Genomic DNA, 22,990 nt, shown 5'->3' with positions numbered 1-22,990 from the left:
GTACACTAAAGCTACCATAAATGACTTAGTCAAATTTAAAATTATTTTGTCTATAGAGAATCCCAAAAAGAAACTCGACATTTTGTTAGGATTGGACAATATGACTAATTATTTAGAGAGGGAGTCCACTTGAATGGTTATCGGTGGATTGGTGTTATCCTATGAGTTTGTAAATTCCAAATTCACCATTTTTCAAGCCATCTTCGTCATTTTGATATCCAACCTCTTCATTTGACATTGGGTCTGATCCAAACATAATACAATTTCATGTTGCTCCTCTGATCTCTCCATAAGAACTCGACCCAATAATAGGTTTAACTTGAAAATATATATCCACAACCTGCATATAATTGGTTTTTTGAGTCCTCATTGTTCTATTGTCCAGAATCCATTTTCCCACACGTGCAAGCATTTCTTCATTGGAAATGAACCAATGGTCTACCCTCACTTCGTCCTTGGCCTTCTTTGTCTCTTGTTGCATGACTGGTGTGGGGGGGGGGGGGGGGGGGGGGGGGGCGGGCGGAGGGGTTGTGCTATGGTAAATTCACACATAAGTCTTAACTACTTTTTTTTTCCCTAGACATGGAGGGTCCTAACCCCTCTCTTCTACTTCTGCGTCAACGATCACCTCTACCCTCGTCATGGAAATGGAATGGGAGTAGGGATGACTCATTAAGACCAAATGATTCCCAATAAATTTTAACAACATTGATGAATTATACCAACTTGAGGTGTTGTTGAGAGGATAAATAGACTAGAGTCTATCTAAATCTTGCTTGTTTATAATTGCCAGCATAATTTAGATGACCCCAAGTAAAATAAGACCACAATCACCATAGTTTAGAACACATCTTGTAACAAAGTTTAGAACACCACTTAGAGATATAATGCCTAGTACCACAACCATATGGTGGGCTCTATAGTGTCTTACTCAAGACTGGAAGATTATAAACTATGCTATCCACCACATACTAAAAGCTAAAATAAAAACTAACATTACCAATGAAAAACAAAGAAACTATTCTAGAACAAAGCTTACAAAAACAATATTGTAACGATATTTACCCATAAAAAGTCAAACTTAACTCACAACCCACAACAAACTTTACCTAATACTCAAACAATATATAATTTTAATAATATAATTTAACATGACATTACTATGAGATATTAGTTTTCTTCCAACCATGTTTAATCAAGATTTTGTCCCTTTTGAAGTCAAAGAAAAAAAAGGTTAACAACCCACCTTTTAGAAGTATTCTTCAAAAAAAAAGGTTAACAACCCACCCTTTAGAAGTATATGGTAAAAGTAAAAATCCACACCAAAAAATCTACTCACCCATGACTTTAATTATTATAACTTCTTTACTTTTATTATTAGGAGAAAAAAAGGTAAAAAGAAAGGGAAACTTAAGTAAACGTGGTAAGGGTTGTTACAATAATCTAAGGGTTGTTACAATAATCTATACACATTTCTTAATGAGGTTAATGAAGAAATTATTAAAAAATAAAATATAAGATGTGGATGGGACTAAGGTCCGCTTATCACTCATAATGACGTAACTACGTTGTTAAATCCACGGCAGTGGGAATTAAATGGAGGGTCGGGAAGACTTGTGAGGAAAGTGGAAAAATCGGTTCCAAAAAACCATGGAGATGGAAATTCAGGGGGTTGCACTGCGTAGACCGACTTTTGGTGGGATGAATGAATAGAGTACTCAATGGCATCTAGATCTAGGTGTTGAAAAATTTGTTGATTGGGTTGCAATTTTATTTATTAACTGAAGTGATAAGGGGTTAATGGGAAGAAAAAACTTGCAGCCACCATTACTTTTTTTGTGGTCATGCATGTAGATTGTCCTGATCTTCACTGCATTTGTTCTTCTCCTCTGTTGGTTTGTTCATCTTCCATTGGTGTCTTTGGTGCCAGTACAATTTACAATTTTTGTCTTTCCATTCTTTTGTCAAATCTGTTCATGTTTTTGTTGTTTTCCTTCAGAAATTTTGGGGCCATTGCAAATTCTATATTGTGGGCTATATGATCAGAAGCTGGTTGAATTGCTTTAGAGATTCGTTTATTTTGTATGGTGCTTTGACCCACCTGTAAGTTTGTTTGTTTGTTTTAGCTTTTGCTTTCCCGGTCAATTTTTGCCTTTTGGTCGGCGGTTCGAACCTGTTTCCATACCCCTTATCGCGTTACAGAGAATATTTTGATTAGCGGGTGCAGAAGGATTGACCTTGTTTTTAACAGGGATCCGTTTTGGCAATAGGTTTGATAGAGGCTTTTGCAGAATTTGGCTGTATTTTGGGTTTATTCTTGTGTGGGTTTTGGTATTGGGAATGGAGGAGAACAACAAAGTTACAGAGACCCATTTGACATCGGCGGCAGCTTTTGTGGAAGGAGGTGTGCAGGACCCTTGTGATGATGCTTGCAGCATCTGTCTTGAGCCCTTCACGGATGATGATCCGGCTACGGTAATGTTTTTTTCCAATTCATGTGGTTTATGATTGACTGATTCCATTGTTTACATTTGATTTTGGGTTTCAGATATATCTTATGGGTTTTGAGCCATTGGATTTTGGTTCAATCAAGGGCGAAGATAGGTATTTTGGTTGGTGAATTTTGTTCCTGCCTAGATGGGTTTTGGTTACCTTAACTGACATTAGATCTGATCGGTTGTTTCAGGTCACTAGCTGTAAACATGAGTACCATTTGCAGTGCATACTTGAATGGTGAATTGCTTCATGAAATTTGTTTGAGTCATTGAGACTATCCATATATAAATTGGTATTGATGTGTAGCTCTATTCCAGGAGGCCTGTTTGGTCTGATATATGCTAAAAGTTGCCCTTTTCTTAATCAGGTCTCAAAGAAGTAAGGAATGTCCTATGTGCTTGCAAACCCTCATCTTGAAGGATCCTGCAAGGTATGTTTGGAGATTTGTTTTATTCGTTTGCTGTGATATATGGTAAAATTTGCCAAATCATTCCCAAACCTTCTCTTTTCAGTATATCAGACAAAGGTCTGTTCTGTTCCACTCCATGGCGGGCTTTATCCAAGCCACTTTCTGAGTTTTTATGATGAAATATGTAGATTTGTGTCTTTGGTCTTTTCTTAATTACGGAGTTCCTTATAATCCCATTCCAGATTCTAATTATAACTCACTTCCTTGCAGTCAAGAGTTGCTTGCAGCAGTGGAGCAAGAGAGGAGCTTTAGATTAAGCCGGTCTCCGAACACTCCGATGTTTGCTCGAAATTCTGTTGATGAAATTGAATTCCACCATGTCTGTATTCCTTTCCTCTACCTCAGGCTGCCAGAGATACAGTGATTTTCAAATGAAGATTATTCCATGTTGTTCTGACAACGTGGGGCTTTTCTGTAAGGGCTAACCGTTGAAATGTGAATTTGCAGGTTCCGGCTTATACCGATGACTCTGATTTTGAGGAACGAATTATGCAGCATTTGGCAGCTGCTGCAATGGGCAGAGCGCATCATTTTAGCAGAAGAGAAAATTTGAGGCACAGATCATCTGGTCAAGGTCATCCACAGTTTCTGGTCTTTTCTACTCATCCCAATGCACCTCCGATTTCACCCAACAATATTGAAACTCAAGATGGAAATATTCCAACATTTACTTCACTTGAGTCCACGACAACTGCTATGACTGCTACAACCGAAGAACAGCTACAGCAGGGACCTTTGCCATCTCCACCAGGACAAATGAATTCAAGAACAGTTGGGAACAGTGGTATTGCAGTGCAAGCTTTAGACAACAGGAGTGAACCCTTTACACCAAGGTATGTAAGCTTTGTGATGATAATGGGACTAAATTTCAAACTGCAAGCCTTTGAATTATTGTGATCGATGTCTTTGCTCCTGTAATTCTTTGGTTGTTTTGGATTATAACTTTTCTAGCGCCTTACGTAGAAAATTTCTATACATACTGTACTTTTTATTCAAGTCTTCCATCGGGGCCTTCGTTCAATCACATGGAACAAAGTAGTTGCAATAAAAGACCGTGCATTTCGTTTTCTTACCGTGTTGAATTTTGCACCAATCTTCATTCAGGAACAATGCAGGGCAACAGTTCCCTGAAAATCAACAGAGGTCAAGGTCTTCTGATTTTCAGTCCTTTTCCGAGTCATTCAAATCTCGATTTAACGCTGTTTCTTCAAGGTTTGCGATTACTGTTGGACTCTCTTGTGCAAAGCTGAGTGCTTAAGGTTCTGTCTTTTTCCCAATAGTACCAAGGTTGATGTCTTTTTTTGAACACTCTTATAGGTACAAGGAATCAATATCAAGGAGTACAAGAGGTTTTAAGGAGAAGTTGTTTGCACGTAACAATACAGTAACTGAACTTGGCAGAGAAGTTCAACGAGAGGTTAGTGCTAGTATTGCAGGTGTTGCCCGTATGATGGAGCGTCTTGATCCTACTAGTAAAAACAATGGTATGAATGCATCTGCTTCTGATAATATGGAAGGAAGTTCAGCGGGAATACCAGTTAGACACTCTGTTGAAGGTCGTCAGGTTTTTCCATGTTCCGACACCAACAATGGATCAAGTTCATGTGGCACAAGTTCAGGTTTAAGCCCAGAATCTCTTAGAGACAAATCAGATGGCTGCATAAGTGAAGCCTCTATAAAGGTAAGGAGCCCTAATTTCCTTTGTGTGCCATCCAAAGTTTCTAAGTTTTATAAAAATTCAAAGCATTGCTAAAGTACTGAGATTGGATGCATCGATTAACACAAAGTTCACAAACATATTTTTCATATTATAGTATAAAGATCCCAAATTCAATACATAATGCTCTTCAAAGCTATTTTTTTTCTCTTTTTCTTTTTTCTTCCTTTGCATTTGGCAACTGCTTGAGAATCTGTTTTAGAAGAAACAAAAAGAGGGCACTCATGACACCGGAATAATATTGTCTTTGGCTTTGATGCCTTTACAACCCAAAAGGCTTGCCTTAAAGAAATACCGGGGAAGATTTCCAGAATACAATGTTATTATATCACAAGGATTTATTATTTAGTGATTTTCTTCTATCATTTGTTATGCACTTATAGTTGGATCTATACTTGGTAGTTTCTCTATTTCCAATGTCTATCATGATTTGCGGCATATACAGTCTAGACATGTTACATTATAGTAAAATTTTCCAACTAAGTTGCATGGAAATGAATACAGATCTGCCATATTTTTTGGATCATTAGGATCCAGATAATCATGAACCAGAAACACAGAAAATTTATTACTCCAAATATATTTTACTCCAAATCACTCTCACAAAGTCAGAAATGCAGGCTGCTATGGAAAACTATGATTTGTGTATTTTAGAATGGGGGCACCAGCTATTCTATAGGCAAAGGATATGGTTTTCAGGCACTGAGTGTATCTGGGATGGATCATGCCAGATCTGTAGAAGTGTGGATCCTGGATTTTCTGTTGGCAGATCTGGTAACATAGCTTTCCAACTTTATATTTGTGTGCATTTGAGCAGGGCCCTTTAATAACTCATGGTTGGGAATGGTTTTCTTGGAAAACCTAAACTTGCCGGCAGTGTAGGATAATTATTTTTTCCTCTCCAGTAATTTTTATGCAGTTATGCATTTGGCTCATGGTCTGGAAGTGTTCCATACCTGATGCTTATTAGATAATACAGACATATGCTTTGTAAGTCTATATCGTTGCATCAGAATAAGGAATCTATACCTTTTAAAGGACAACGAGTGAAGACTGGGAGGAAGATGAGTTTATGGTTCTACACAATGGGCCTCGAGAGAAGACTGGGAGGAGATTGATTAATGGTTCCACACAATGAATATACCTTGAAATCATATTTTTCCATTGAAAGTTTCTTTTGGATTTTTCTATTCAGCATTATTTTGTGCATAAATCATGGTGTTCACTGTTTATATTAATTAATATGAGATGTTAGTGCTGGAAATTGTTATAGTCTGGGGTGTAATAAGCTTTGTTATACGAGATGGTCCTTTGATTCTATTACCCAATCTTTTGTTAAGTCTTCCTGAATTGCACTACCTATTTTTGTAGCGAATTTTTCTTGGAAAAACTCATCATTTAATTTACATATTTGACTCAGAACTGGTGCACATTTTGTTTGTTTGTTTGTTTTGATTTTATTGTTTCTGGAGTATACATATTTTCTTTGAGTGAGTGAGAATCCCGAGTAACTAAAAGAAATCCATTATGACTAGAAGTACAGTAAGTATAGAAATTTGACTCAGAACTGGTTCACAATTTTTGCCTTGTGTATGCATATTTTCTTAAAAAATGCAGAGAGAATCCTGTGTAACTTAAAGAAATCCACTGACTGGAAGCACAGTGATTAATTAGACTGGTAACTGGCCAGCATAGATTGGGATTTGGTTCTGTGCAAGTGATGGTAATATCAATGCGTTAACTAGCTTTTGTGGGCCATTGTAGATGAATTCAAATGCGCAACAAGTACCTTCTCTGTGTTATTTACCATAGAATGTGAAGCCTGTAAATCTACGCATAATTATCTGGTACAGTGCCTTCTCAACCAAGAGGGAAATTTTTTAATTATACAATTACAATAATTACAAATAATTATTGTTACAATGCAAATACAAATATTCTAACAATAATCAAAATTGTATTTTTAAATATCCTTGTCTCCATGAGTTGTGAGTTCTAATGAGTTGAGTGAGACCTACAATCAGCCTAAATCTATCATAAATGATCAGAAAACTTACAACTCAAGGGATTTGATCCTTCTTAGCGCTCGATAGGTCCAGAGTAAATAATTCCATGTTTTGGGTTATTATTAGTTAATAATTCTGTCTTATCATCCACCCCATACTTTTTGGAGCTTTGAAGAAGCTTTTAACGGTACCTTATCATGAAAATAAGACTGCAGGTTTTGGAAGATTCGTGACAAGGGAATTATTTGACTGTTGTAAGTTTGTAACATATGCATCATATTGGCATTTTTAAGAATTTTAGGCTAAAAACACTTTTGAATTGTCCTCTGTTGGATGGCATAGTTTACTTTTATCACATTTATTGGAAAATCTTATGTTGCTAAACTTTTCAGAATATAAACTAGGTGATGGAATGGTACCATGGACTTTAGGGTAACTGAGATTTTGTCAATAGCAATCTAATCTATATAATCATTCGAAGAAAATGAAGGTTTATCGATCACTATTAAAGGACTAAATGGTCAAATAGAAGACATGGTTTAATCATTTGATAAAAAGAAAAACTATGGGATATGGAATTAAGGAGATTTACAGAAACAAATATGATTATTGAGTAGAAATGCAAAATTAAAAGTTCAGTCAGAAATGTCAAGATGACTGACGAAAGAAAAATAAGGTTTTTCAATGACCATCGTTTTGGACTGCCTTCCACTTAACATGATGGAGCTAGCATTCCTAACTCCGCCTAGGAGTGAGTGCAACCAACAACATTCCAACTGGAATCATTTGGCCAGGAGGGCATGTGTGAGGAGCATCTATTCTAACAAGGACACCCAAGTCTTACATCTGGCCCCAACTGCTATGCAAGTAAGCATGGATGTGTCATTGGACAATTTGAACATTGGTGGGGGCATTAACAATACCTTTGCTTTCATTGACGCAGCAAGCCACTATTGGCTAGGACTAACATTAAAACCAATTTCAGTTCTATACGTAGAATTGAAGATCGTAGTGCATGGTGTTTTAGACATGAATAGGCATTACCTTTTTTAAATGTGTAACCTTGTTTTACAATAATAATAAGAGGATGCAACTTAGGGTAGATCAACTAACTCAATGTATTGGATGACTTATTTGTTCAATTAATTCATGCATGGTTTTAGATTGATCGAATTTAGATAGCTAAGTTTTACAGTAAGGTTGAAAAAGTTCACAGGGAATGAATTTTTTCTAAATTAAAAGTAGCACTACCAATGAAGCTCCCAAGGTCTAGATGTAGTGCTAAGAAATATCACACCTTTAAGTTGTGGTGCAAGCAAGTATTGCAAGGTAATGTTTTAGTGTTGATTGAGGTTGCAAACCAAATTTGCAAGGTTGCTAGTAGATTTCAAATCAAGGTTATGGAGTGGTGTAAGCTTGCACCTAGATGGTTTGCTGGATAAGCCCAAGTTTTCAGTTGCAAAGAGAAAGGGGCTTGCATAGCAAGAAGGGGTGGACTGGGGACGTTTACCCTTACAACAAAGCTAGTTATAACAATTTACAAGGTTGGTCCTGGTCACAACTGTTCTTTTTGACTTGAAATTGTTGGATGTAAAATATACCTTCCTCAATGGAGGTCTGGCAGAGGAAGTATATATGCATCAACCCTAAATAACACATCCAATTGTGGACTTTGCCTAGCCATTTCACCGATTTAAAGAAACCTTTTACCTAATATTGGTATGTAAAGTACATTAGGAAAGATCAATGTCTTACCACTAAGCTAATTTGATTTGAACATTGCCATGGCTTTGATGGTTCCATTTTTCTTCTTTTCTTTTCTAGCGATTACCTTGTGTGTTCACACCTCTATAATTTTTTGGCTTTATTTGCGCCTTGAGTTGCCTTTGCACTCCCACATTCTCATTATGCCTTACTGCACATTCTAGCACCATTGACCTATTTGGTCATTGATGGGCATGGATCTAATGTATTTTTCTTTAGCCTTAACAGAATTCTAAGCAAACCTATATAAGTTTCTTTGGATTTTTTTCTTTTCTTTTAAATGCATCATATGTTTCATTATAAATCAATGTACATGTCCATCAAGATTGTCACATGTAGGAGCGAGAGGGAGTTCATATGAGCCCATTCCTGTATAAATCAATGTACATGTCCATCATATGTTTCATTATAAATATTTTTTTCTTTTCTTTTAAATGCATCATATGTTTCATTATAAATCAATGTACATGTCCATCAAGATTGTCACATGTAGGAGCGAGAGGGAGTTCATATGAGCCCATTCCTGTATAAGCATTGAGAGCTAGCTTGCTTGCTTTGGCTCCATTTGAGGAGTATCAACAATCTTTACTAAAAATGGCTTTTTCGCTGAAATATGGATAGCCAGGTCTGATCTAAATGAAGGAACTTCTTCCAGGTTGAAAATGAGCATTTGCCATATGAAAAGGTTGCTCAACATTAAAGATTCCACAAAAAAAGGATGCTGGTTAATTTGATCACATCTCACATATTACTTATTGCTTTTTGGATCATTTGTTTGTCCCCAGACAAGCCTTTTCCACTAAAGAGGAGAGGGACCAAAATGGCAACTTCTCACATCCACATTATATTTTTGATAGGCCACACAACATCTAGTCGTAAGACTGGTGCACACACCATCTAGTTGTAAGACTGGGGCAATGTTGTTGGGCATTTACCCTTAAGACGTTGTGCTTTTAAAAGAGAGACTTTAAAGGCCTTAAGATCTCGTGATTTAACTTGTCTGTTATCTTGAGCATTCCATTTGTTGTTAATGTTGGGGTAATAGTGCTCTCAAGTATTTAATTTAGCAATGTTGTAGTCGCTTTATATGTTAGTGGCATATGATCAAGGCAATATTTAAATGTTGAATTTAGGGGTTAGGTGGTTAAAGCACCATAACCACTAAGGTGCTCTATAAATTATAATGAGATATGAGGCAAAGGGGTGTGGAGAATTGTATATGATATACATTATTAATAAGAATCTCTCTTTTATTTTCTCTCCATCTTTTATATTCATTTTTGTATGTGTTTGCAACCTAAATTTCTACTGGGAATTAGAGAAAGTAGCAGCGTGTGATGGCCCTGGCATGTCTAAAAATATTTGTAGTCTCGAGGAGAGATTACATCTAGTTCAAAGAATAAGGTGCATAATTGTATGTTTTATTTTAAAATGTTTGAAGATGTAGATTTTTTTTTCATGTTTTTAGAAGTTTTCTTTTTGGTTTTGTTGTATCTAGAGGAATCGGCAACTGGGCCGGGCTTGTACTGGTGTGACATGGGGTCGATTCCTGTCACTACCACTAACCTCTAGGTGAGTGCACGCATGGCCCGCAAAGCTAGTCAAGGCGAATTTGGACCTTGAACCATATACTTCACAGAGACTTCATATCACGGTGATCACCAATCGAGCTGCCCTCTTGGGGGCCATGGTTTTAGAAGTTGTGAACCAACAAGAGGCATTGAAGCCCTCAAAGATCATATTCTTGATTATGAAATGGATAAAGGACTAGTAGACATTCATGGAAGTCATTCAAGGAGAAAAGAGAGTTCTTCTAGGGCATATTCATATGAAGGAGAGAGGACCCTTTAACTAGAAAACATGAATACAACATTGGCAACTTCTGTAGAATAACAACAAAAATGCTATATAGGATCAGGCATAAGTTATAACTTGTATCACATCAATAAAGTCTACATTGTACAAACAACCTGTATAGATGTCACCCACCACGATGACATATATGAAGTGGTTCAGTAAACTGTAGAGGCTCATGTAATGTAGATGGTATTGAGTGACTAATGTAAATGGACAATGTGAAGATAAACTGTAGAAAATGTGAATAATATCAATAAAGGTAGGACAGAGGCTTTAGGAAACTTGTAGACTGAGAAACAACTTTTTTCCAGCAAAGGTCTATCCAAATAGTAGTTAGGGTACAATGAGGTTGGGGATTGCACATCACAACCAAACTAGAATAATACCAAATGATTCAATCAACAAGCGGTTATTACATATTTTTAGCCAGAGATTGGAGATGTCAGATGTGGAATGTTGCTGAAATCTGATAAAAATTCTCTAGGAATGTGACACATCAGGCACAACCTGTATCACATCAATAAAGTCTACATTGTACAAACAACCTGTATAGATGTCACCCACCACGATGACATATATGAAGTGGTTCAGTGAAGTGTAGAAGCTCATGTAATGTAGATGGTATTGAGTGACTAATGTAAATGGACAATGTGAAGATAAAATGTAGAAAATGTGAATAATATCAATAGAGGTAGGACAGAGACTTTAGGAAACTTGTAGACTGAGAAACAACTTTTTTCCAGCAAAGGTCTATCCAAATAGTAGTTAGGGTACAATGAAGTTGGGGATTGCACATCTCAACCAAACTAGAATAATACCAAATGATTCAATCAACAAGCGGTTATTACATATTTTTAGCCATAGATTGGAGATGTCAGATGTGTGGAATGTTGCTGAAATCTGATGAAAATTCTCAAGGAATGTGACACAATTGCTAAGACTTGTGTTTGATGGATGTTTCCAAATAAATGTCCATCATCTATTCTCAATAGTTGACTTGTAGATTTTGGCAGAGAATTTCAAGGAACATTAAAGCATGAGATAGCTGGTACGTTTGTGCCATTGCAGCACTTGAAGGTATATTTAAGTGTACTTGTTTTGACGATTCAATTTTGAAAAGTGTAATTTCATGGACTAGTATGCAATTATTGGTTTACGCCCATAGTTTGCGAAACAAAGTAGAGGGTCATGATGAAATTGCTAAAGGTTACTTGTTTTGATTAGTTGCTAAAAATGTCCAGAATCCAGATAGAGGGGTACTGAAGAAGGAATGCTTAGTTTTATTGATTTTCTAAGGGAATCCAAAGGAATTATTGCACCATGAGGATGTGTGAGGGTGATGGTTATCAACCTAACAGAATTGGAAGAATGTCTGGGGGGTTTAGTGTAATTCTACCTTAAACATGAGGGTAATGATGGTATGATGGAGCACTGATGAAGAGCCCTTGATATGTAGCATTTGTTGCTTTGTTGAAGACACATATATATGTTGACTGTCCAGAGAACCTAGTTTCTTAACCAGCTAACGAAAATGCCTTGATGGTTGGAGGAGGATCCATATGCAATCTTTACATCTGAAAATTTTTAAGTCAACATTTTGTTGTTGAGATGTGTATTTAACTTAGGGGGGTAAATGTTTGAGAAATATTATTTTTGTGGGGGTGTTGGTGTATTAAGTTATTAACACTCGAATGGTGTTTAAGTTAGGAATCATGTGGTTGCTTAAATTGTCAATGACATGTGACCAATGTAGTATTTAAATGCTAAGGCTAGATTGTAAGTGATTAAACTCGTACGCCCACTTAGGGCAGTTATAAATTGTAATGAAATATGAGGCAAGGTGTGAATGAGTTGCATGTGATATAGCATAATTAATGAAGAATTGTATTTCATTTTTTGTATGTGTGTTTGCAGTCTAAATTTCTACGATTAAGATGATCTAACATTGAACAAGTTGGCCAAAATCTTATTATTTAACTCGTTGTCTTAGCAGTTCATAAATAGCTTCCCATCAAACCATTTCTATTCCATCCAATTAGGTCGTAGCTTAAACAAACAATTATTTGGAATCTTTTGACAAATTGCAGGAAAAGCAGGTTGGTCCATTGCCTTAAGTCTTTGAGATTGATTAAGAGTTCTCATAGAAAATCACTTACCCATGTCATTGTCACACACCTATGGCAATGGCATCTGGTTTTGTGTATAGTTGGTATCATTGGTGACTTAAGTTTCCTTGTTAGTGACTAGTTTTGTTGATATCTCTAGTTTAACGAGGTAGATGGCATGTTGTCGACATTGTATAGTGATGTCTACTGTTCATTACTCTATTTGCTGTTTTTGCACCTTTGGTTTAAAGCTGCACCAACTTTACTCAACGAAAAATTGAGGCTGCTATTATAGAGTCTAGTACTGTATTGGTGCTGGTTTGGATTATCTGTTCTATGCTTTTAGAAGAGATTATGGATTAATGGGCTAGATTTTGTGATAATAATGTTTATTGCTTAATGAAAAATATGAACATAACCTTCCAAAGAGATTGTTCTTATTTGCTTTTCTAATGTTCACAGGATATTGAAGATAACCGTGGTGGTGAAGCTGGTGTGCACCCTACAACTGCCGTTTCATCCTCTGCCTGAGAGAAATAACATTCAACCCATGGAAATTCAGTTTTCAGCTTTTTTTTAATCTCAAATCAGAAGGCACACAATTATGTATACTTCATCTCAATGAGAGAAGTTAATCAGATAGCTGCAGCTTATAATTCATCATTGTAGTTTCACTCATCCATGCATCGTAGTTTAACTCATCCATGCTGGTGGCATGGTCCATGCCCAGAATTAGCCCTTCAGGTGTAAGCAAACCCTTATATTTTCTTTCTTTACCTTGCTTAGTCAACCTGTATAATGAAGTTGACTTAATTGCAGAAACAGGAGGTTTCTGTGGAGTAAATATTACTGGAAACTGTTTTTCCCCGATCCTGTCATTGCAATACAGCTCTAATAGCAATATTGAAATGGTGTAAGAAATGACAATGACGAGGCAAATTTGGTGAAAATGCTTGCTGGTGATGTCGTTTATGGTTGAAACTTATATGACTGTGAAAACTCTGCATGTGTATAGTCGCCAGGATTGTTTTTGTATGTTTATTGTGGGCCATTGTCTTTAAAGAAAATAAGAAGATTCATTAAAATTTGCTACTGTAATTTAAAACTCCACATTTATCGTGGTGTGTTGCTTTTAGCTGTTGTCTTGCTTTTAGTATTGTTGTTTCTATAGAGAGTGTCATTAGATCATGTGAACTTTGGTGATATCTTGCTTGGGATCACATAGTGGTTAAATTTTTTTGTTTCCAGACTGAATGATGACTATTACATCCTTGCTAGAGAAAAGTTGTGGCTTGGCTTAGACTCCAGACTGAATGATGACTATTCCATCCCTGCTTTAGAATTGTGGCTTCGCTTAGTGCAGAGTTAACTGCGTGTTCAGTGAATGAATTCGAAATTCCCTTTTAGTCAGAATTTTGCTTATGAAGGCAATAATTCAGAGTACTGAATGGAAGGAATCTTAAAAGTTTGATAAACATTTCATTTTCATTTGCATGGACATCGTTTATCCTTTTTTCTTTAAACCATGGGAATCAGTAACTCATTGGAATGATCTAGGCTATGGGCCATGGCTGGGATCAAACCTACTGGCTGCCACTATAACCGAAGAGTATATCCAACAACCAACATTAACATGTGTTTTTTTTTCCACAAATTTCGTAGGTTATCTTATTGTCTTTGTTAATATTGACTTTACAAATGTGCAAATTTCATTGTCTTCTTTTCCACACAAGATTTTTCCATAACATGAAAGAAGGGCATAGGTCTGAGGGGTTCACAGCTTTAACATGTGGATAGGAATTTTAAAGTGACTGCCTTGTGTTTGTTCAGAAGTTGGTCGGTGTCAAAATGCAAGTAAGAGTCCATTCCCTTGTGGTACTGAATGTAGTGAAATAATGAACTTGCCTGAGGAATTTGAATGTATCGACTTCCAATTATAATGGCCTTACAGACTTTTTTAGGATATGGATGCTAATGGTCCATTGCCTACAAATATAGAACCCTTAAACTAAGGCAAAAATTAATTCTATAACTCTCTACAGTATCTTAATCATAAGTTATCTTAATGGATGTTAGTTTCTTAGATTAATAGGGTTCTGTCGGAGGGTAAAGTGGACTGACCCTCTGATCCATTGTAGGGGGAACAGATGAGAGGGGAATGGAGTGCCTTCATCACCTCTCTAATTATCAATTACGGTTTTCTTGCGACTTACCAAAATTGTTCTTGGAGAGAAGGGGAGAATGAGCAAAGAAAACATATTATTATTCTTGGATGTTGTGGGAAACTTGCTGTTCTGTGGTTGTTTGACAAGAGCTTTTGCTTTATAGCTTTATTATATCTCACTGTTTTAGTTGATAAATATGTTCATCTTAATTGTTCCTGGGATGAGAGGACTATGCTAGTCTTTCATTTGTTCCGAGGACAAGGCCAGTAGGTTGTATAAAGTGACCTTTTTTTGGATCAAAGGAAATATTCATAATTATTTATATAAAACTGTGAGAAAGCACCTTGTACATGCATCATTTCCAGTCCATTTCAAAATTGGGTCCGTGACTATCCCTACACAATTACTAACAAAACCAGATCATGATAACATGTTTCTTATCAAATAGAGATTTTTTCAAAACAGAAAGAAAAATATCAGATTTTTTAAATGGCTGGCTCTGCGGAGCCTGCAGATTTGGGGTTTTGGGGCTTCTGGATGGGCTCATTTCCGCAGGCATGGAATTTCTTTTCCATTGAGGACCGTGAGCTGTCTATGCAATGCTTCATTAATAATAATCTCCATGTACTACAACATTCTCTTCTTCAAGTCATCGTTCTCTCGCATCTGCTTCTCCATCCTTGCGCCTTCAGCTATGTTCTCGCATCTGCTTCTCCATCCTTGCGCCTTCAGCTATTGAACATGGTTTCCAACAACAGGATGATAATCTTCTCAAACTCAGACCTCTGGTGGGCATGCAGTTCATTTTACTTCTAACCTTACACAAACATAACAAGGATTGTAATTGTTCTCATTCATGATTTTGTCAGTTTTTGACTTTGAACTCGAGGAACTATTGCCTGGATAGGAATTTGCATTATCAAAGTTGCTCTTCAATTGCTTAAACTTCTTCCCTGAAACCATTGGTCAGTCTTTGGGCCATTTCCCTGTAGTTGGCCATGGTTTCCTACCAACTGCAGCGCAACAACAGGGAACATGTGAGCTTATTGGTAAGAGCTCACAAACTGAAATGGAGAGTTAGACCATCCCTTCATGTCTTCCTCTTGAAGCCTTTCTTGCAATCAATGTTGCAAACATTGGCATCGGGATAAAATTGGTAAGGGTTTGGAAAACCAAAAAATCATAAAATTGAGAAAATATCAGTAAAAGTTGGCAAACATTGGCAAAATTAAGAAACCACCAAAATATTGGTAAAACTCAGTGAACATCTGCTAGGCCAAAAAATTTGTGATTTTGTGACAAATTCGGGATGTTTGCAACACTGCTTGCAATAACTCCCCTGTCAATAACTGCCACTCTCATCACTTTAGTTCAATCCTTCTCATATTCTCGTCAGGCAATGAGTTGTAAAGTCTACGCAGAGAAAGGATGCCAATTCCCATCCTGCTCCTAAACATTTGATGTGGTGGAAGGGAGGAATTGAAGGGTCCATTCTCTGTATAAACAAGGATATGGTAACATAGCTTTCAATCATACACTTCTGTGGTGAAGTGGGTCGCTAAGTAATAGTAGTGTTGGGACTTTGATGTTATGGCTTGATTGGCAAGCCAATCAGAGATCGATCTTGTTGATTCGATGTCATTTCTTAAATGCCACCAGTCACAACATTACTTACCTTGTTAGATCCACATTACCTTGCTTGTCATTTCCCATAAACATTGTGAAATCTTCAAAGGCAATCTTCCCTTTGACATGATCAATCACAAGTTATGAATGTTCTTCAAAGTTTACCTTACTAAACATTTCCCAATTGCTACCTTACTAAACCTTTCCCAATTGCATCATTTACCTCAATGATCAAGATTTCAAATCTTTCATAATTAATTAGTTTTGGTTTTCAAAAACTTGGCTAGGACCCATTGACCCTCCACATCTTTAAAATTTCTCCTTACTGTGGCCGAGCAATGTTTACTCTTTATGGCTATAATAAAAAACCAAATTTGACCCATCCTTGGGCATGATGAGTCTAACTCTAGTTGCAAGCTTTTGTGCCTCATCTTTGTCTGGCTTTAACGAAAGTTGTAGCAAGTGACCTAAATAATTCTTAAAGTATTCAATTATCATTTTGATGCAGGGGCATCATGCATAGGATTAGGGAGTAATTGATGAGCAACCACAAACCAAGAGAGTGCATTGGTGGGTGGCATATGAGAGAGCACGCATCAGTGAAAGTGATGTACAACCAGCGGGGATGGGTGCTAATAGAAGTCGGTGCAATTATCAAGGCAAGATATTGTCAAAGGCGTTGCACATGTTATAGGCTTGTGGATAAAACAAGAGGGAGGACAAAGTGATGGGACATGTAGAAGATGGTTTTGTTCATGAAGGTGCACAAATTGGGTAGATGGTGATGTTTGTGAATGCATAATCCTTGAAGGAGACCACATCAATTTCTAAGGGTAGATTAGTTGTGAAAGAGGCATGTGGTTATAGGTGCGAGGTGGGTGGGGTTAGTGTTGCCTGGAAGTCTAGTAAGAAGAGAGCTCAAAAGAAGAGGAAGGTTAGTGTGGAGCCTAAGATAGATCATGGTGTTACAAAGACCAAGTCCACAACGTGTGTTGGAGTTGTAGGGGTCAAAGAAAGGTGTGGAAGGCATTGAGAGGTGTTATGTGAATATTATTAACAAATCTTTCAATGCGAATGAGAATGAGTGTGCATGTGTGGGGGGTGTGGGGGTCACCACACAACACATAAGAGGGCCATGTTATGCATCCCTACTCTCCATAAGATATGTTGCAATTTCATATATTGAAGGGATGCACATGGAAGTCGAATCACCAAGTATAGAACTATTAGGAAGAAATTTGTTATCATCAAATGCATACATCTTTTTTGTATGTTGATGGTGATGATGTTTGTGAACGCATAATGCTTGAAGGAGATTACATCAATTGTTACAAGTAGGTGGTTATAGGTGGGGTGTGGGTGTCACTGGGTAGTCTAGCAAGAAGAGAGCTCAGAGGAAGAAGATAGCTCAAAGGAAGAGGAAGGTTAGTGTGGGGCCTTGGATAGATAATGGTGTAGACCAAACCCACAAAGTGTTTTGGAGTTGTAGGGGTCAAACGTGGTGTGGAAGGCATTGAGACATTATGTGAATATTATAAACGAATCTTTAAATGCTAATGAGAATGAGTGGACACACACACACGTACAACATAAGAGGGCTTGTTATGCATCCTTGCACTCTTTTAAGATATGTTGCAATTTCATATGGTGAAGGGATTTGCATGGAAGTTGAATCACCAAGTATAAAACCATTGGGAGGAAAATTGTTATCATCAAATGCATACATCTTTGTTGGATGTCAACATTGATGATGTTTGTGAATGCATAATGCTTGAAGGAGATTACATCAATTGCTAAGGGTAGATTAATTGTGAAGGACGCATGTGGTTATAGGTGGGGGTTCGTGGGTGAGTGGGTTTGGGCAGTGTAGCAAGAAGAGAGCTCAAAGGAAGAGGAAGTTTCGTGTGGAGCCAAAGATAGATCATGGTGTTACAAAGATGAAGCCCATAAAGTGTGTTGGAGTTGTAGGGGTCAAAGAAGTTGTGGAAGGCATTGAGACATGTTATGTGAGCATTATAAACAAATCTTTAAATGTTAGTGAGAATGAGTGGACATGCGCGCACACACAAATACAACATAAGAGGGTCCAATATACATCATCCTTACACTCCATTAAGATTTATTACAATTTCACACACACACTTTAAAAATTAGTTGTCACTTTTAAAATTACATATAAGTACAACATTATATCAATTTTGTTTTCACCATACTTTCACATACATGTAGATTAAATGCATGTAATTGGACTCTTGCATATAGCTTGATACAACTTGAGCTTCTAGCAAAGATTAGATGAGTTGATCAATGTATCAATGTAAAAACTTAAACTAAGAATTTATTGGTTTGAAACGATACTATGTTTTGCTTTTCTTTGTGATACTTTTTGGTTTTAAATTATATTTTGTTTGCTATTCTCCCAATGCATTGTGGTTTTGCCATAAGAAGTGAAGACCTTTCGAACTATTTTGTTAAACTTGCCATTTAGGCTTGTGGTAGTGTTGACTACTCTTTAGACATTCTATCTAGATTTGTAGTGTTAATTATTTATTAGACATTCTATATAGATTTATGGTAACATTGATGTTTCCAACTTTTGATAAAAATGCCATGTTAATTATTTATTAGACATTCTATTTAAATTTATGGTAACATTGATGTTTCCAACTTTTGAATTGTAAAAATACATTTTTATGTAGGGAATGTGTTCATTTACAATATATATATATTTTGATTTAAAAACTTTTATTGAATCGTAATCATTGTCTTACAAAAAGTAAAGTTTTGCCACCTCACTGTCATGGTTTGCCACAAAGGAAAATCAAACTGACGACGGTGAGTGCTATTGTTATAAAGATCCAACATAAAAACTTTCTAAACTTAAACGCTGATCTTATCTAGTTGCCTGATAAAACACTAAGACGGTTGACAAAATAACAACATAGTAGTTGCTAGTTATTGTGGCCATACATCTAACTAGTAAAATAATTTTTTGTAACCAAAACTTCAAACAAGGGTTTTGAATAATCATCATTTGTTAGAAGATCATTGTGGTCCTCATATTTCTCTTTGAGCACATGGCGAAGGAGTGTCTTTATTTGCAATGGAGGGTAATGGAATTAAAATTGACTCCGCCTTCCCCTAGTGTGACCAGGATCAAACACCCAACTAGAGACTTCAGTTTGGAGTTATGAGTAGGTTTGGTAATTATTTGTGGTTAAGGCTTCCAATTGGCCAATCTTAGCTTGGATTTTGGGGAGGGTGAAGGAGTGGAAGATGGCGACAACTAATTGGGCGTTTGTTTGGGCTCGGGCCTACATGAACGTCAACGACCTCTAGACCCCCACTAGGATCTCATCCTTTGATGCAACATAACAATGAAGAGAAGGGCAATTGCAGAAGTAAACAACCCCTAGAGGAGGCAAATGCCACTAGCACAAACAAAACTCAACCAAGGGAAAGGCAAGAAGATAATTAAAGGTTGAACCCAGATAAGTTGAGGGGCGGGGTGAGGTGTTAGACGCAAAGAGGGCAGAGCCACGGGTAGGCGTTGAGCATGGATAAAAGACATAGTAGAACAAGGTAGTCGCAGAGATGCTAATGCCACTAGGTCACTTTGTACCAAGCACCAAATGCCACCTTGCAGAGAGAAACAAACTTAGAGTTTGAAAAAGATTAGACATAGGAAGCATTACCCATTTCATGGCAACCCTTTGAGCTCGGCTAATCGTTGTTTGGGTCCCTTTTTTCTCTTGGGCAGCGTCAATTCCTCGATGAGTTCATCTCTTAGCCTCATTCTTACGCTTGGTGCCAATTCATATAGAGATGTGGTTGTGGATTCAGACCACTCTTGTGGGACTAGAGGCTTCAATCCCCGATAAACGAGAAAGGCCGACATCGCAATAGAATAGTCCCACTGACAAGGGGATTCTCCGCTGACAACACAAAAAAACTCGAGTCTGCAATAGGGAAAGAGTGAACTCCTTACAAAAGTTAAGCGTTCCATGGTAACGCTGTATACTAAAGAGTTTATAGGCATTTGGAGTTGCATGGGGTGAGATGACCACACTACCCCTCTTTAATGCAATTGGGTGGCAGCCTTCCTCGTACATAACTTTTTATCCAATATCACAATTGAGAAAAATCTTTTAAATATTTATATTTTAAAAAAATATTTATAAAAATAGTTGTAAGTACAATTTGATAAATTATAGAAATTTATTACTTTGAAATATTACTTACAAATTATAAAAATCTATTAACGCGAAATTGAAATGTGACTTTCTATAAATTATGGAAATACATAAACATGAGATCTGACTTCATATAAATTATAGAAATTTATTAACATGTGTGTGACTTTATAAAACATTCAAACCATATTTTACATAATTATGAAAAATAAAATATGAAAAATTATTAACATGAGATGCGACTTTTAACAAATTATGAAAATTTATTAACCTGAGATGTGACTTTATGGAGTTCTGAAAGGTAGCTCGATAAAATATAAATTAAATATAAATGATTTTATTAATTTAAAGTGGAATTTGACAAAGTGTGGAAATTTATAAAGTGGTAAATAATTTTATCATGAAAATTTGTCTTATTTGTAGAGCTAGTTATGACAATCTTTTAAGATGGGATGGGCTGCCACCTTTTTCACCCAATACATTAAATATAAATAACTGTTACCAAAGTTTGTGAAAACTTGTAAAATGGGTAAATTTTTTTATTGTGAATATTTGTCTTATTTGTAAAGCCACTTTTATTTTGGCCATTTTTCCCAATGGGAAGGCTTGCCACCTTTTTCACCAGGGAGAACGTGAGCTTTGCTTTATTAAACTTGTTGTCTACTCTACCCATGGGCCACTTTCCAGCGATTCATTGTGTATTATATGCGTTGTTGACAGTAAAATTGTATATTATATTATATTGTTGACAGTAAATATTCTTCCCACTTTGAAAAATGAGGGCATCAACTTGGACTGCAATGCCATAATCACCCTATGCTAGTAAGTTTCCTACTCCTTTGTATTTATCAGCAAATACTTGTCTTGTCCTTGTGCTTTTTTTCAACTGTTCTAGTGCTTAGCAATTGGTAGTGGGCTAACCTATTTGTGGTTGAAATAGGGAAGAATACTATTTGAATCTGACTACTTTAAGGTGGATAGGTTGTCTGTATATGGTCTTGAATCTGATTACTTTAAGGTGGATAGGTTGTTTGTATATGGTCTTTTTTAGATATAAGAATTTTTTTTTTCATATTTTATATTAGAAATATACATGTTTTAGTGGTTGTCAATGGACTATTTTGATAACCAGGGTTGAAGTCATTAGTTTTTATTTTTATTTTTATTTTTTTTCACAGGCACAACACTTTATATTCCTCATATATATTCCATATGAGGAATATAAATATACCGTCATCACTCTCAACATTCATCATGTCACTTGTGGGAATTGAACATGGGGGAGGATTCCATTTGTTCCTCCCAACCACCAAGATAACTCCAATTGACAAATATTAACTATAGTTATCTACTCAATAATAATTATTAAAAGTTCTTCATTTTAGAAGTTATATTTAATTGCCCATGGGGCTTTGGATTGACGGTGAATGGGTGCATTGTTAAGGCACTCCTGCAATAGGTCACTGGTTCAAATCCCTCGTGGGTGCTTACCTACCAAAAAAAAGAAGTTATATTTAGTTATTGATTTTACTTCATCTTAAAAAAATGATTATGGTCACTGGTTCAAATCCCTCGTGGGTGCTTACCTACCAAAAAAAAGAAGTTATATTTAGTTATTGATTTTACTTCATCTTAAAAAAATGATTATGAATGAAATTATTTGTTGTTGCAGTTTTGTGCAATTATGATTTTAAAATGTGTAATATTATTCACAAAAATCTTAAAATCAACCTCTAAATGAAAAATTGTGTTAGTAGTAACATCATTTTGTTTAAAAGAGTTGCCTTACCAACTAGTGTTGTTATAACCAAAATTTTAATATAAACCTTTGAATTGAAAAGTAATGTTTCCATTAGTAACTTTTGATGTCATTTTAGTCGTCTGCTTCAAGGGATTTTAAATTTTCTTGGCTCCATGGATAACTTTCTTTGGCTAGTTGTTTCCTTGGTCTTTGGGTCTCTTCTTATGTGCATTCGTCAAGAGGCTTCATGGTAATTTCCTTCTTTCTTGGCCATAGTCTTTTCTCTTCACCTCTCTTATCTATGGAAGTCAGGTTCACTCATTTGTTTTGGAACTTTTGCCTTTTCCTTTATTCTTTCTCTTGGATTTTTCTCAAGTTACAACTCTCTTTTGCCTCTAGGTCTCCATTTATTACTCCCTCAACCAAGCTCCCCTTGTCCTTCACTCCCACTTTTTGGGTGGTCACTCCTTACCTAAATTCTTACTTAGTATTTTAGTGCATGCTCTCAATGCCTCGTCAATGTGCTAGGAGTTAAAGAGGGGTAAAGTATTACAAGGAACATGATGAGTCTTAAGCTCACGCAGAATCCTCTGCGAGGCTCTATCGCTCTCATACTCCTCAATCCATCCAAGATGAGGTAGCTAAAGTAGAATGAGAAATAACAAAAGAGTGGGGATGCATGACATACATGGAGGTGGCTAGGGAAGTAGTTGATTGAGTGCCAGCGATAGGGCACACTAGAGGTTGATATAACCAGTATATTACAAGGTTATCTATGGGCATCTAAATTTTTTATCAGGTCATGTCTTGTTGGATTGTAATGAAGCCAAGGAGGAAATTATCCTAATGTT

At 36.5% G+C, this 22,990-nt stretch overlaps 1 protein-coding gene across 1 annotated transcript; it reads left to right on the top strand.

Annotated features, from left to right (window-relative positions):
• Positions 1-1,580: 1,580 nt before the first annotated feature.
• LOC149263911 (E3 ubiquitin-protein ligase RHF2A-like) lies at positions 1,581-13,395 on the top strand. Its single transcript, XM_089426836.1, has 8 exons — positions 1,581-2,475; positions 2,687-2,733; positions 2,864-2,926; positions 3,176-3,284; positions 3,413-3,798; positions 4,070-4,177; positions 4,283-4,646; positions 12,877-13,395. The coding sequence occupies exons 1-8, from the start codon at positions 2,341-2,343 to the stop codon at positions 12,943-12,945; spliced, it is 1,281 nt and encodes a 426-aa protein (XP_089282962.1). The 5' UTR covers positions 1,581-2,340; the 3' UTR covers positions 12,946-13,395.
• The last annotated feature ends 9,595 nt before the right edge of the window (positions 13,396-22,990 follow it).

The sequence above is a fragment of the Pinus tabuliformis genome, chromosome 6, assembly GCF_031772625.1.
Source record: "Pinus tabuliformis cultivar Carrire ecotype Pingquan chromosome 6, CPIR1, whole genome shotgun sequence".
Lineage (NCBI taxonomy): Eukaryota > Viridiplantae > Streptophyta > Pinopsida > Pinales > Pinaceae > Pinus > Pinus tabuliformis.
Note: the sequence above shows the minus strand (reverse complement) of the source record. Positions and strands in the feature narration are given on the sequence as shown.